Source organism: Dendrobates tinctorius, unplaced genomic scaffold (assembly GCF_039654945.1).
Source record: "Dendrobates tinctorius isolate UK_male_01 unplaced genomic scaffold, ASM3965494v1 ptg000315l, whole genome shotgun sequence".
Classification (NCBI taxonomy): Eukaryota; Metazoa; Chordata; class Amphibia; order Anura; family Dendrobatidae; genus Dendrobates; species Dendrobates tinctorius.
Window position 1 is genome coordinate 23,480 of NW_027361982.1, and position 14,351 is coordinate 37,830.

A 14,351-nucleotide genomic window follows, 5' to 3' on the forward strand; every position below is an offset into this window, starting at 1 on the left:
TTCGTCGTCCTCTGCTGTGTGTGTGTGCCGCTCGCTCGTCGTCCTCTGCTGTGTGTGTGTGCCGCTCGCTCGTCGTCCTCTGCTGTGTGTGTGTGTGTGCCGCTCGCTCGTCGTCCTTTGCTGTGTGCGTGTGCCGCTCGCTCGTCGTCCTTTGCTGTGTGCGTGTGCCGCTCGCTCGTCGTCCTCTGCTGTGTGCGTGTGCCGCTCGCTCGTCGTCCTCTGCTGTGTGCGTGTGCCGCTCGCTCGTCGTCCTCTGCTGTGTGCGTGTGCCGCTCGCTCGTCGTCCTCTGCTGTGTGCGTGTGCCGCTCGCTCGTCGTCCTCTGCTGTGTGCCGCTCGCTCATCATCCTCTGCTGTGTACATGTGTCGCTCGCTCATCGTCCTCTGCTGTGTCTGTGTGCCGCTCGCTCAGCCTATCTTCCCCTTTAGGTGGGATGTTCATTGTCACTGGCAGCTCGGATCACGTTATCAGAGTCTATTACTTAGGCTCCGATGAGCCGGAGAAGATCGCGGAGCTGGAGGCCCATCTGGTAAGATTTGAGCATTTACTCGGCTCCTTTCCCTCATTCGCTGTTTGAGAAATTCCTGTTGCTTCTTTCTGAAGATTTAGGTACTTGTAGTTTATTATCTTCGGTCCTTTTTGCTATAGTCTGTTCACATACTTTGTGATGAGGCAGAGGTGCAGTGTAAAGCATGGTGGAGCTGCCTTTTCCATTTTTTAAGAGTAATAACTGTAGCGTGAGTGGTGGTGGAACCACTGTGCCGTGGTCCGATGAGAGCCTGGAGGGGCATAACTAGGTGAACACCTGACTCTTCGCTAGAGCTCCTGGTGTTGGGGTTAGACATTGGCTTCAGATGGACACCAGGTGCTACACGTGGACGGACCTCAGACGCACAGCAGCTGACCCCCAATGGGCAGGAAGCTGGAACGGCCTAGAAGGGAACAATTGTTACAGGCAGGCACGGCCAAAACCCAGCAGGTGCAGGTGGGTGCAGCTGATACACAGGCGGGTACTGGAAGATAAGCTAGAACAGGGAACCTGAGAACTAGCAAGCATGTAACTAACAAAGTGAACACGTTGCTCAGGCACCTCCCATCAGGTGGAGGTGCCTTAAGTAATAAATGGCCGTGGACACTTTAGGGCGGCATGCGCTGTCCCTTTAAGAAAATGGGAGCACGCGCACCGTGTCCGAGATCTGCGAGCCATGCGCAGAATTCGGGCAGGAGAAGGAGGAAGTGGATAATGGGGGCCACGGCGGTGAGTGCGTCGGTGTCCCTGCTGGGGGAGGAGGGGAGCCATGCAGGGACGCCGGCACTACAATAACTATGGTCTCATTGCTTAGTTTATTTCGCTCTTACTTTATAACATAATTTTCCCTTTTGGCGCTTACCTACCCCAGTGTCCTCGTCGTGACTCTGCTCTGCTTTGCATTTCAGGATAAGGTGGTCGCTGTTCAGTTCTGCAATAATGGAGACCGGTAAGTGACAGCTAAGATCCCGAATATATAAAGTGTCTGCGGCATCCAAGATCCCAAATATATAGTGGGAAAAATAAGTATTTGATACACTGCCGATTTTGCAAGTTTTCCCACCTACAGAGAATGGAGAGATCTGTAATTTTTATTGTAGGTACACTACACCTGTGAGAGGCAGAATCTAAGAATAAAAACCAGAAAATCACATTGTATGATTTTTATATAAACCGCAAAACACTGTAATTATAAGACGCACCCCAAGTTTTGGGGACAAAAATAGAAAAAAAAAAACTTTTAATACAATGGCGATTCTTATAAGTCGTGCGTCTTATTGCACACCAGGGGTGGCGGCTGCGGTGGAGTGGGGACTCCAGAAAAATGACCACCTCGGGCAGTGCATGTGCAGATGGAGATCTCATCTCCCGAAATTTGCTCTTGTATCGGATGCTATGTGCTAGTGTGACTCTGGCCAAAGACTACAGTCTCTGAGAGCCAGAATTCTAGCTGGTTGGTTGGTGATCAAATACTTACTTCATGCAATAAAATGCAAATTAATTATGTAAAAATCATAGAATGTGACTCTCTGGATTTTCTTTTTAGATTCTGTCTCTCAGATGAATTGTACCTACAATAAAAATTACAGACCTCTCCATTCTTTCTAGATGGGAAAATGTGCAAAATCCGCAGTGTATCAAATACTTATTTTCCCCACTTTATATAAAATGTCTGTGACATCTAATATCCCAAATATATAACAAATAATATAAAGTGTCTACCCGTCTCTTTATAAAGTGCCACTGTGATCTGGATTGGGCACAGTAACTACACACAATGTCAGGTCAGCACCATTATACTGATTCCATTGATATGTCAGCAGGATTGTGCACAGTGACTACACACTGTCAGGTTGGCACTGTTATACTGAATACACTGATATCTGTCAGCAGAATTGTGCACACTAACTACAGTGTCAGGTCGGAATTGTTATACTGAGTACACTGATATCTGTCAGCAGGATTGTGCACAGTAACTACACACAGTGTCAGGTTGTCACCGTTATACTGAGTACACTGATATCTGTCAGCAGGTTTGTGCACAGTGACTACACACAGTGTCAGGTCGGAATTGTTATACTGAGTACACTGATATCTGTCAGCAGGATTGTGCACAGTAACTACACACAGTGTCAGGTTGTCACCGTTATACTGAGTACACTGATATCTGTCAGCAGGTTTGTGCACAGTGACTACACACAGTGTCAGGTTGGCACTGTTATACTGAGTACACTGATATCTGTCAGCAGGATTGTGCTCAGTAATTACACACGGTGTCAGGTCAGCGCAGATATTCTGATTACACTGGTATGTCAGCAGGATTGTGCACAGTAACTACAGACAGCGTCACGTCGGCACCGTTATACTGAGTACACTGATATCTGTCAGCAGGATTGTGCACAGTAACTACAGACAGTGTCAGGTCAGCTCCGTTATACTGAGTACACTGATACCCGGTCATGAAATCCGTCTTGTGGTTGTTGTTTAATCTTTATTTTGAGTTAGTGAGATTCCCATGCTTCGGGGCAGCCTGTGGGTGGGGCTGTGGGGGGTCTTCATGTGGTGCTCTGCTTAGTTATTCATCTGTATGGCTTATGGCAGGTCACTGATCCCTCACTAGCCCGCCCCTATTTTACATATTAAATATAACTTATTGAAAAATAAAGAAAATATCACATTTGGCAGGTGTCGGCGCTGCAGCATGATCACATCTAATGTATTAAGTTATTTTATTTAGTGATATACATGAAAAAAAATCAGTCTATAAATGGAGCCAGCCGCACCTGCGCAGTAGCATCTATCGGTGATCTCTCTGTGGCTCCCTGTGCAGCGCTCCTCTATGATGAGGGGGAGGACGTCCCTCCCAGTTTCCAGGTTTTTAGCCTTTTCCCTTCCCTTGTAGTTTGAGCTTCGTCAGCGGCAGCAGAGATGGCACCGCACGGATCTGGCAATATCAACAACAGGAATGGCGAATGATTGTGCTGGACATGAACACTAGGATGGCCGGGTAAGAGGCGCCGCTGCTCACCAGCGGTTACCGCAGACAGTGCCGGGGCCGCAGCTCATCAGTCTGCACATTGCCTTCACAGGAGTAATGTGTCCAACCAGGAGGATAAAGGGGCCAAGCTGAAAGTCACCATGGTGGCCTGGAACCGCTCCGATACCACGGTCATCACTGCCGTCAACAACTTGCTGTTAAAAGTGTGGAATTCACACAGCGGACAGCTCCTCCACGTCCTATCTGTGAGTAGACGCTACAGTATTACTTCAGTTAGGGGCCCCTACAGCCACAGATCATGGAGGGTCCCAGAGGTCAGACCATCATAGGTCACAGAGTGCTTCCTTACCCCAGCCATGACTTGGAAATAGATTTTAATTCTATTATGAAAACTTCTGGAATTTTCGGTTTGTCATTTCTTTACCAATTTCAAGACCTCTGCTTGCTGTCAGTGAATTGGAACCTTTCGGCTTCCATTCAGTGTCCCATACAGCTGATAACAGTATATCCCCGTAGACTATCCCCTGTGAGTTGTCCGGGACTCCCAGGCTCTGATTTCCACCGGTACACTGTAACACCCGCTCAGCTGTGTGAGGAGGATCAGTTGGGGAGCAGTTATTGCTTCTTCTGATGTAAACGATTTTTCTCTTTCGCAGACAGCAAGCAGAGGTCTTGAAAATATTTCAGAATTGGTGTGCTGTGTCCTGATCACTGCCTTGTTTGTCTCTGCAGGGTCACGACGATGAGGTCTTCGTCCTGGAAGCTCACCCCTTCGACTCCAGGATCCTCCTCTCTGCTGGTCACGATGGGAATATTTTTGTCTGGGATCTGGAGAAAGGAACGAAGATCCGGAATTATTTTAACATGGTGAGAAGCCCTGGCGGCTGTGGGGGAGCAGGATCGTGGATAAAGGGGTACTCTGCTCACTCGTTTTGAGGGGCGTACCGCTCACTTGCCCCGGTGAGTGATACAGTGGAACGCTGTGCACTCTCCGATGCGGGGGAGCAGAGACTGCTTTGCCTCTGCAGCATCAGAGGAGCACGGAGGGACTGGTACGTGGCTCCGGCCAGCTCCAGCGCAGCGCGCTCAAGAGATTGCCTAGGATCCCAGCCACCTCTGATAAGACTGCAGAAGTGGCCAGTAATCTAAGGAACTTTCTCCAAAGGTTTTTAATGGACGTAAATTGCAAAATAAAAAAAAACCAAAACATTTTGCAATTTAAACAATCTAGGAAAATCAAATGAAATGTTCTTTATCCCATACATAGTCTGCATTAGTCACTATGTGTCATATCACTGCTTGCTGTCAGTGAATACAACGTGCAGTTCTTACACGGATCTGGGATCACTGCTGGGTGTTGTAATGCTCTCCTGTGTTTCAGATCGAGGGTCAGGGACACGGCGCTGTGTTTGACTGCAAGTTCTCTCCTGACGGGCAGCACTTTGCCTGCACCGACTCCCACGGTCACCTCTTGTTGTTCGGCTTTGGGTGCAGTAAAACTTATGAGAAGGTGAGTGACTTTCATATGTATATATGTATCTTTGGGGGAGAACGGAAAACCCGCTATTGCCTGCTGTATAACCCCTTTTCCTGTGCCCATATGTCTGCTGATGCCCTGTTTTCCCTGCAGATCCCTGAACAGATGTTCTTCCACACCGACTTCCGCCCGCTGATAAGAGACGCCAATAACTACGTCCTGGATGAGCAGACGCAGCAGGCGCCGCACCTCATGCCCCCACCGTTTCTGGTGGACGTAGATGGAAATCCGCATCCTACCCGCTACCAGCGCCTTGTACCAGGACGGGAGAACTGCAAAGATGAACAGCTGATCCCACAGCTCGGATACGTATCAAATGGTAAGGAGCCTGGTGAGGCGTATACTGGTGTTCACATACTTATTAATGTGGCCGTCGCTCATGGCAGATGCCGGGTGGTATACATAGCCGGCCGCCTTCACTGCTGTTGAACTAGTAAAATGCCGTTGTCAGTCTCTGACAGCTGCATTTTAATAGCGCTGGCATTCACTGGTGCACCCCAACCCCATGCCGAAGGCCTCCGTCGTATTGCTCTTGCGAAGCTTCGCTGTAGGCTGCGACCACGATTTATGCCATAATCTGCATTGCTCTGGTTCTCCATTACATAGTACAAGCAATGAAATACTAGGGGGACTAGAAAATAAAGTTTCAAAAAGTTTTAAATCAATATTAAAATTTTTTTTACATTTCTCCCTTTTTCCCAATTAAAAAAAATAAAATAAAACATATTTTTGTTATCATGGCATTAATAAAGGTTCAGTCTATAAACATTTTTGAACTCCAAAGAAACCCCCCAAACTGCAGATTTTCTCGGCACAGCAAACAGTCTTCTCCCACCTGGTCAGTGATTCTCAGCTTTCACCATTTTTCCCACATCCCCTGCCCCACCGGGCTCCTCACCCTCAGTGTCTGCTCAGATGAGCCCTAGTCAGTGTTTCTGTAGAGTCCCCTCCATGACCGAGGGCCATATCAGGGCTTTCATAGCCCAAGTGCACTTAGTACAGGGGCGGACCTGACACCACACACAACATGGCAGGTTGTCACAGTCCGAGCGCACCAATCCTGCAGAGGTACAGGATGTGTCTTATCCAGCAGCGTCGGGGCACGCTCAGTTCTGGCTGGCAACGCCACCATCCTGCAGGCCTGTACTGTCAATCAAAGATGAGCATCCACCATGTTCCCCTTATAAACAGGATGCGTTAGAGCCGTGCGCACCTGAAGAAGGATCTTAAGAAAGTCCTGTAATTTACTAATCCGTCCCCAATCAGGTAATGGAGACGTGGTGGAGCAGGTCATTGGGCAGCAGACAGCCAGTCAGGAGGAAAGCATCCTGGACGGTCTCATCCGAGAGCTGCAGAGAAACCAAGACCGGAGGCTGACGGAGGACGAGCCGCCCGGGGAGGATCCCCCGTTTGTCAGAGCCGACTCCGGCAGCGGATGTGAGTGCTGATTATTCCTGCTACATCTGTACTCCGATCACATAAAATGTCTGCTGATTAGTGGGGGTGCCAAGTGTCGAACCCCCTCCAGTGTGGTATTGATGACCCATTTCCTGGACTACATGTTGTCAGCCTGTGGGCAGACTTTACACCCCTGTTCTCATCCTCCATCTTCAGTGAAGTCCACAACCAGTAATTTACTGGTCACTCGTATTTCCATTGTTACTGGGATTGGCATTAATTTACTGACATATCTTCACCTTCTTTTATGCCAGTTCTGAGGAGTCAAAGTCTGGATCTGTCATCACCACCTAATGTTGGCCTGCGTCGCAGTGGACAGATCGAAGGAGTCCGCCAAATGCACGACAACGCTCCGAGAAGCCAGATGGCAACCGAGCGAGATCTGATCGCATGGAGGAGGAGGGTCGTGGTGAATGAGCTACATCCGGGTGTCAGCAGGTGATAGAAAGGGGTAGTACTAATGTGGGGTCACCAGTAAGAGACCTTCATTATACCCTATATACATTACTGATCCTGAGTTGCATCCTGTATTATTCCCCAGAGCTGCACTCACTATTCTGCTGGTGCAGTCACTGTGTACATACATTACATTACTGATCCTGAGTTACATCCTGTATTATACTCCAGAGCGGCACTCACTATTCTGCTGGTGCAGTCATTGTGTACATACTGTAAAGCACTGCGGAATATTCTGGCACTATATAAATAAAGATTATTATTATTATTATTATTATTATTATTATTATTACATTACTGATCCTGAGGTACATCCTGTATTATACTTCAGAGCTGCACTCACTATTCTGCTGGTGCAGTCACTATGTACATACATTACATTACTGATCCTGAGTTATATCCTGTATTATACGCCAGAGCTGCACTCACTATTCTGCTGGTGCAGTCACTGTGTACATACATTACATTACTGATCCTGAGGTACATCCTGTATTATACTTCAGAGCTGCACTCACTATTCTGCTGGTGCAGTCACTATGTACATACATTACATTACTGATCCTGAGTTATATCCTGTATTATACGCCAGAGCTGCACTCACTATTCTGCTGGTGCAGTCACTGTGTACATACATTACATTACTGATCCTGAGTTATATCCTGTATTATACTCCAGAGCTGCACTCACTATTCTGCTGGTGCAGTCACTGTGTACATACATTACTGATCCTGAGTTATATCCTGTATTATACTCCAGAACTGCACTCACTATTCTGCTGGTGCAGTCACTGTGTACATACATTACTGATCCTGTGTTACATCCTGTATTATACTCCAGAGCTGCACTCACTATTCTGCTGGTGCTGTCACTGTGTACATACATTACATTACTGATCCTAAGTTATAGCCTGTATTATACTCCAGAGCTGCACTCACTATTCTGCTGGTGAAGTCACTATGTACATACATTACATTACTGATCCTGTACTGATCCTGAGTTGCATCTTGTATTATACCCCAGAGTTGCACTCACTATTCTGCTGGTGCAGTCACTGTGTACATACATTACATTACTGATCCTGAGTCAGGCCGGTTTCACATTTGCGTTTCAGGGTGCAGCGACGGCCTGCGCACGGCCGCCGCTAAGCCCCGCCCCCGCCGGTAGCTCCGCCTATCGGCGCATGACGCTGCATGCGTCCTGCGTCCCCTATCTTTATCACTGGGGCGCAGGCCGTGCGCAGTATGCATTTGGCGGCGCATGCTTCCTTTTGACGGTGCGCCGACCAGCGCCAAACGCAACCTGTTGCAATTTGGTTGCGCTCGGCACACGTCAAAAGGACACATGCGCCGCCAAACGCATACTGCGCACGGCCTGCGTCCCCAGTGATAAAGATAGGGGACGTAGAACGCATGCAGCGTCATGCGCCGATAGGCGGAGCTACCGGCGGGGGCGGGGTTTAGCGGCGGCCGTGCGCAGGCCGTCGCTGCACCCTGAAACGCAAATGTGTAACCGGCCTTACATCCTGTATTATACTCCAGAGCTGCACTCACTATTCTGGTGCAGTCACTCTGTGCGTACATTACATTACTGAACCTGAGTCACATCCTGTATTATACTCCAGAGCTGCACTCACTATTCTGCTGGTGCAGTCACTGTGTACATACATACATTACTGATCATGAGTGACATCCTGTATTATATCCAGAGCTGCACTCACTATTCTGCTGGTGCAGTCACTGTGTACATAAATTACATTACTGATCCTGTACTGATCCTGAGTTACAGCCTGTATTATCCTCCAGAGCTGCACTCACTCTCACTATTCTGCTGGTGCAGTCACTATGTACATACATTACATTACTGATCCTCTACTGATCCTGAGTTACATTCGGTATTATACTCCAGAGCTGCACTCACTATTCTGCTGCTGTAGTCACTGTGTACATACATTACTGATCCTGAGTTATATCCTGTATTATACCCCAGTGCTGCACTCACTATTCTGCTGGGTCACTGTGCACATGTTGTGTCCTGTATTGCAGAGTGCAGGAGGACTGTCGATCTGCTAAGGGTGATATGGAAGTTCATCTGTACACTACAGAAAAGAAGAGGAAGCCGCCTCACCCAGCGCAGAGGGTACGCAGGCGGTTTGGCCGGGGTGTGGGATCGGCGCGGTAAGTGCAGAGCTGCTCATCGTGTCTCCCATGCACTTTATTCCAGAGTGAATATCAGGTGTGCAGTGGCCGCTCCCTGCGAAGGGTCCAGAAGAAGCGCCCCCACGCCTACCAGACCCGATCTAACATGGAGCACGATTCCCAGGCCAGCACTGCTACAACCAACGGGGAGGATTCCCAGAGCTCTGCGGAGGTATCTGCTCTACAAGGACATGGAGGAGGGAGAGGGACCGGGGCGGGGTAGTGTCCGCCCAGCAGTGAGCAAGGCTTCATCATTGTAGAATGGAAAGCTCTTCGGATTATCAGACTTTATCATGAAATTCCTTGTTGTTTTGTGCTTGCCCCGCTGAGGGTTTGTTACAGTGTGTCAGCCGGCTGCTCCCTCCCTTGCGCTCAGACATTTTTGCTTTCTTTCTACTTGTAGGATGAAGAATCGCGTCCATCCAGTGATGCATCCGATGGGGAAGTGGCCGCTCCATGGCAAACGGAGAGCTCCTCCAGGTACTCCCATTAGTCACTGCCTATAGTGGGATGATGTTGATAGTAGTGGGTCACGGTCTCAACCAATGGTCATAGCTCCTCCAGGTACTCCCTTTAGTCACTGCCTATAGTGGGATGATAGTGGTAGTAGTGGGTCACTCTCGCAACCAATGGTCATCAGAAATATAAGTGGGAGGGGGAGATTATCACCCGGCGGGAGAGGGGAGGACGTTGCCCCTACGTGATGCGTCACACCCGTTGGGGAGAGAATGTCACCCGCTATGATGTGGGATAGAGGAGGACGTCGCCCACCGTAATTTGAGGGGAGGATGTCGCCTGCTGTGATTTGTGGGGAGGGGAGGACGTCACCCGCCGTGATGAATCTCACTTGCTGTGGGGAGGGTAGGACCCAAGGGGAGGATGCCGCCCACTGTGATGCATGTCCTCGCCCATTAGGGGGAGGTGAGGATGTGGTCCACTGTGATACCTGTCTCATCACCTTAGAATCCTAGAATGTCAGTTGGAAGGGACCTCCAGGGTCCTCGTGCCCAACCCCCTGCTCAATGCACGATTCACTAAACCATCTCAGACAGATGTCTGTCCAGCCTCTGTGTGAAGACTTCCATTGGAGGAGAACTCCCCACCTCTCGTGGCCGCCTGTTCTACTCATTGCTCATCCTCATTGTCAAAAAGTTTTTTCTAATATGTAATCTATATCTTTTCCTTTTCAGTTTCATCCCATTACTTCTCATGTTTGCATGTGTAAATGAATAATGATGATCCCTCTACAATGTGACAGCCCTTCAGATATTTGTAGACAGATATTAAGTCTCCTCTTCGCCTTCTTTTTTGCAAGCTAAACATTTCCAGATCCTTTAGCCGTTCCTCATAGGACATACTTTACAGTCCACTCACCATCCTGGTCGCTCTTCTCTGAACTTGTTCCAGTTTTTTAATGTGTTTTTTTTCAAAATGTGCCCAGAACTGGAAACAGTATTCCAGATGAGGTCTGACCAAGGAGGAGTAGAGGGCAATGATGACTTCACGTGATCTAGAATGTATGCTTCTGTTAATACATCCCAGAATTGTATTTGCCTTTTTTGCTGCTGCATCAACACTGTTGACTCATGTTCAGACTGTGATCTATTAGTATACCCAAGTCTTTTTCACATGTTCTGTTGCTTAACCCTATTCCTCTCTTGTAGTGACACCTCCAGTGATTACTCGGACTGGACGGCGGATGCCGGTATTAATCTCCAGCCTCCAAAAAGACAAACGCGGCAGATGACGCGGAAGCTGTGCAGCAGTTCTGAGGACGAGAACACCAAAGAGGAAGAACGTCAGCGGAAGCGCAAGCAAACCCGGAGAAAAGTGCTCACAGTTGGGTTTTCATTAGCTGGAGTATGTTCTGCTGATTATGGGAAAGCAGGCTGACCGCACCGCCATCACTGAGACGCCTGTAATGGTCACCCATCTTTCCCAGGCTCCTGAGTGGCAGTGATATATGGTGGTCTTTTTGATGAATAACTAATGTTAATGGGTCCCTCCAATGACTTTTGGGCTTTTCCTACAATGACTTCTTTTTTTCTCATCAGAAGCAGAGCGAGTTCCTGGCTATGGAGGGGGAGCCCAGTGAAGAGTGGATGCCACCCCAGTGGATCCTGGATACCATCCCACGTCGCTCTCCTTTTGTCCCTCAGATGGGAGACGAGGTATTTGGGATTTCTGTCAATTCTGATTCTGCAGAGTTTTAGCTGTGGTTGAAATTTAAGTCCCAGCATTCCCCAACAGTGTGCAGTGCTCCTGGTCTGCTGGGAGTTGTAGTCTCTCAGTAGTAGGTTAGAGATATGTGGCCTTGTAGGACAGGAGAGGATCTAGTAATGAAAAAATGGAAAACTGTCTTAGGAGCGCAGGAAAGAGACTCAGACCAGAGATGGGTTTAAACCACAACGCGGTTTCAACTTCCACCTGATGAAGATGGGTCCTCTGTCGAAACGCATTGTGGTTTAAACCCATCTCTTGTCTGAGTCTCTTTCCTGCGCTCCTAAGACCGTTTTCCATTTTCTCATTGCTACTATCCTTCATTGGAGGTTTTCGGCTGGAGCTGCGGTGGAGAACTGACATCCTTGTCTGCCCCTGGATTGCTTCCTAAGCGCTTCTTTATGACCGCTTATCACTGACTCTTAGGAGAGGATCTAGTGGCGCAAGTGGCGTCTCGTCCTCCGATGTCTGCAGAGCTTCACACTGCCACTGTCTTTCCCCCATGATTTACCCTACAGGTCTGTCTTATTCATTAGAAAATAATCCTTAAGTCCCCAGCTGAGTGGATGTTGCTGATTATTTGCTGTGATTACTGGGTGTATCTTTGCTGCCCACCCGTCTAGTGGCAGCTTCTCTGGACATTAGTTCAGGGGCATCTTCCTGCCTTTTTGGGGGTTTGGGTTTTTTCAGTTTTGTGATTTGAGAGTTTTCTTCACTTTGTTGCAGGTTTTCTTCTCCCATCGTTGTCATTTCTCTTGTGTTTCTCCTGTGCAGGTCGTCTATTTCAGGCAAGGACATGAAGCATACGTGCGCGCTGTGAAGAAGGCGAAAATCTACAGCGTCAACATGCAGAAGCAGCCGTGGAACAAGACCGAGCTCAGGGTAATTGTCTGTGGGAGACCAGGAGGAGCTGCTGCCTCAGATCTGGAGAAGGTCCTCTGCGTTCCCCTGCTGGATTCCCGTTTATTTTAGTGCCCCCCCCCCCTCCTCCATTCTTTATCCCTTGGCACCCCCCTTGTGTTCTCTTGTGCATTCAGCGCACCCCCACACTCTTTTCATTGGTGTGGATTCCCCTTGTGGATTCCATGATCCCCCTTGCGGTCCCCCGGTGGATCCCGTTTTCCTCTTTTGCCCTTTGTGTGCGGCTCCTGAGACATTACATCCTGGCTAGAGTGAAGTACAGGGACCGTACACCTCCTCTTCACTGCGACCATGCTGGTAATAAACGTGTTGGAGAATCGCTTAGAGAGTAATTCCCTAATATATTGAGGATCCAGCCAAAGCGATCATTGATAATCTAGACAACCCTCATATCAGATAAACCCCTCCACAGTCAGTCGCTATCTTCCTGATATATTCACTTCCTTCCACAGGAACAAGAAGTCTTGAAAGTTGTGGGGATCAAATATGAGGTGGGGCCCCCCACACTCTGCTGCCTAAAGCTTGCCTTCCTGGACCCCACATCTGGCCAGATGAGCGGAGAGGCGTTCTCACTCAAGTAAGTAAACCGCCAACACTCAGCGTCAGACCCCTTAGTAGAGACTGTCGTGCACTGCAGCTCTGCTCCCTTAGGACACCGCTGTTCAGTGACTGCAGTTAATCTGCATTATATACTGAAGTGTGAGGTCATCTGAAATCCACCTCATGTCTCATTGGAGGCTCACACTGCTACCGCCTTTCCTCCATGCTTTACACTGCAGGTCTAATTTATCAGAACACCTCTGTAGCCTGTGACTTCATATTGGAGTCTGACATTTCCTAAACTCCGCCTGCAGCTGCTCCATTCTTTCTCCGTGGATCAGACAGACCGTTGGTCGTATGATAAGGGAGGGTGGGAGCAACGTCACAGCCTTGGGGGTTTATTTTTGCTTTTTCACAGTAACGTGAGTCGTGCAAAAGTGCAAAAAAAAACTAAATACACAGCCAAAAATTGTATCAAGTTTTTCTTTTTAAAAAAAAAATACATATTTGGTAAATTGTATGAAATCATTCCGTGGTCACTTTTGACCTCGGCATCTAAGGGTTTAATCTGCGTTGTCAGTGTATCGCTGCCCCTGCACTGATGATGGGGGTATAATGGTGGAGTATGATGATGGTTATTGGGGAGGATTTATGACTGATTAATTTGCGGTGTCTCCTCCTAGATACCACGATATGCCCGATGTCATTGACTTTCTCATCCTCCATCAGTTCTACAAGGAAGCGAAGGAGAGGAACTGGCAGATCGGTGGGTGATGTGCATTCTGTATTGTGGGGGTTTCTGGTGTCTGTGGTTCCCGCTGCTGTTAGGATTCATCCGCTAACGTCCTTTGGTCTGCAGATGATCGTTTCCGTAGCATTATTGACGACGCCTGGTGGTTCGGAAGAGTGGAGAGTCAGCAACCCTTCCAGATGGAATACCCCGACAGTCTGTTCCAGTGCTATAGTGTACAGTAAGTCCATCCGGGAGAGTGCCGCCGAGGAGGGAGGCGCTGCCGGGAGAGTGCCGCAGAGAAAGGAGGTGCTGCCGCTTGTTGTCATGAATTTCAATGTTTCATTTTTTCTTTTTTCAGTTGGGACAACAATGAAAAGGAAAACATGAGCCCTTGGGACATGGAGCCTATCCCTGAAGACAGTACGCTTGCGTTATACGATAAGTGAATGGCTGTAGATGAGTGTGTGCTTGGTGTAAGTGCCCCTGTGCGGCAGGTGATTTGAGGAGTGTACGTGCACGGTGGAGGTCGGGGGTCTATAGGACATTTGCTATGTAGCCATCTGGTGATCTCTGCTCCGCAGTATCTCTTCCGGATGAGGTTGGCGCCGGCGTCCCGGTCACCGCGGACGAGCTGAATGATCTGCAGTATAAACCGCAAGAAGGAGAGTGGGGAGCGAAGTCTCGAGACGAAGTGTGTGAGCGGGTGATCCGGGGCATTGACCAGCTGCTTGCCCTCGGTGGGTGTCCCTTATACCGTCCTGTAT

The 14,351-nt window shown here is 48.7% G+C and overlaps 1 protein-coding gene across 2 annotated transcripts in view; it reads left to right on the top strand.

The window, feature by feature from the left end:
• The window catches only part of BRWD3 (bromodomain and WD repeat domain containing 3), a 43,544-nt gene that overhangs the window by 20,214 nt on the left and 8,979 nt on the right, over positions 1 to 14,351 (top strand). For both annotated transcript variants that reach the window (XM_073561165.1, XM_073561166.1), the window contains 20 exons: positions 429 to 529; positions 1,438 to 1,478; positions 3,432 to 3,536; positions 3,619 to 3,772; positions 4,260 to 4,394; positions 4,909 to 5,037; positions 5,158 to 5,383; positions 6,331 to 6,501; positions 6,777 to 6,960; positions 9,021 to 9,114; positions 9,199 to 9,345; positions 9,577 to 9,653; positions 10,838 to 11,012; positions 11,228 to 11,344; positions 12,168 to 12,275; positions 12,767 to 12,891; positions 13,538 to 13,620; positions 13,714 to 13,825; positions 13,946 to 14,007; positions 14,169 to 14,324. In XM_073561165.1, the coding sequence (XP_073417266.1) occupies positions 429 to 529; positions 1,438 to 1,478; positions 3,432 to 3,536; positions 3,619 to 3,772; positions 4,260 to 4,394; positions 4,909 to 5,037; positions 5,158 to 5,383; positions 6,331 to 6,501; positions 6,777 to 6,960; positions 9,021 to 9,114; positions 9,199 to 9,345; positions 9,577 to 9,653; positions 10,838 to 11,012; positions 11,228 to 11,344; positions 12,168 to 12,275; positions 12,767 to 12,891; positions 13,538 to 13,620; positions 13,714 to 13,825; positions 13,946 to 14,007; positions 14,169 to 14,324 (2,502 nt within the window). The remainder of the gene's footprint in view (positions 1 to 428; positions 530 to 1,437; positions 1,479 to 3,431; positions 3,537 to 3,618; positions 3,773 to 4,259; positions 4,395 to 4,908; positions 5,038 to 5,157; positions 5,384 to 6,330; positions 6,502 to 6,776; positions 6,961 to 9,020; positions 9,115 to 9,198; positions 9,346 to 9,576; positions 9,654 to 10,837; positions 11,013 to 11,227; positions 11,345 to 12,167; positions 12,276 to 12,766; positions 12,892 to 13,537; positions 13,621 to 13,713; positions 13,826 to 13,945; positions 14,008 to 14,168; positions 14,325 to 14,351) is intronic.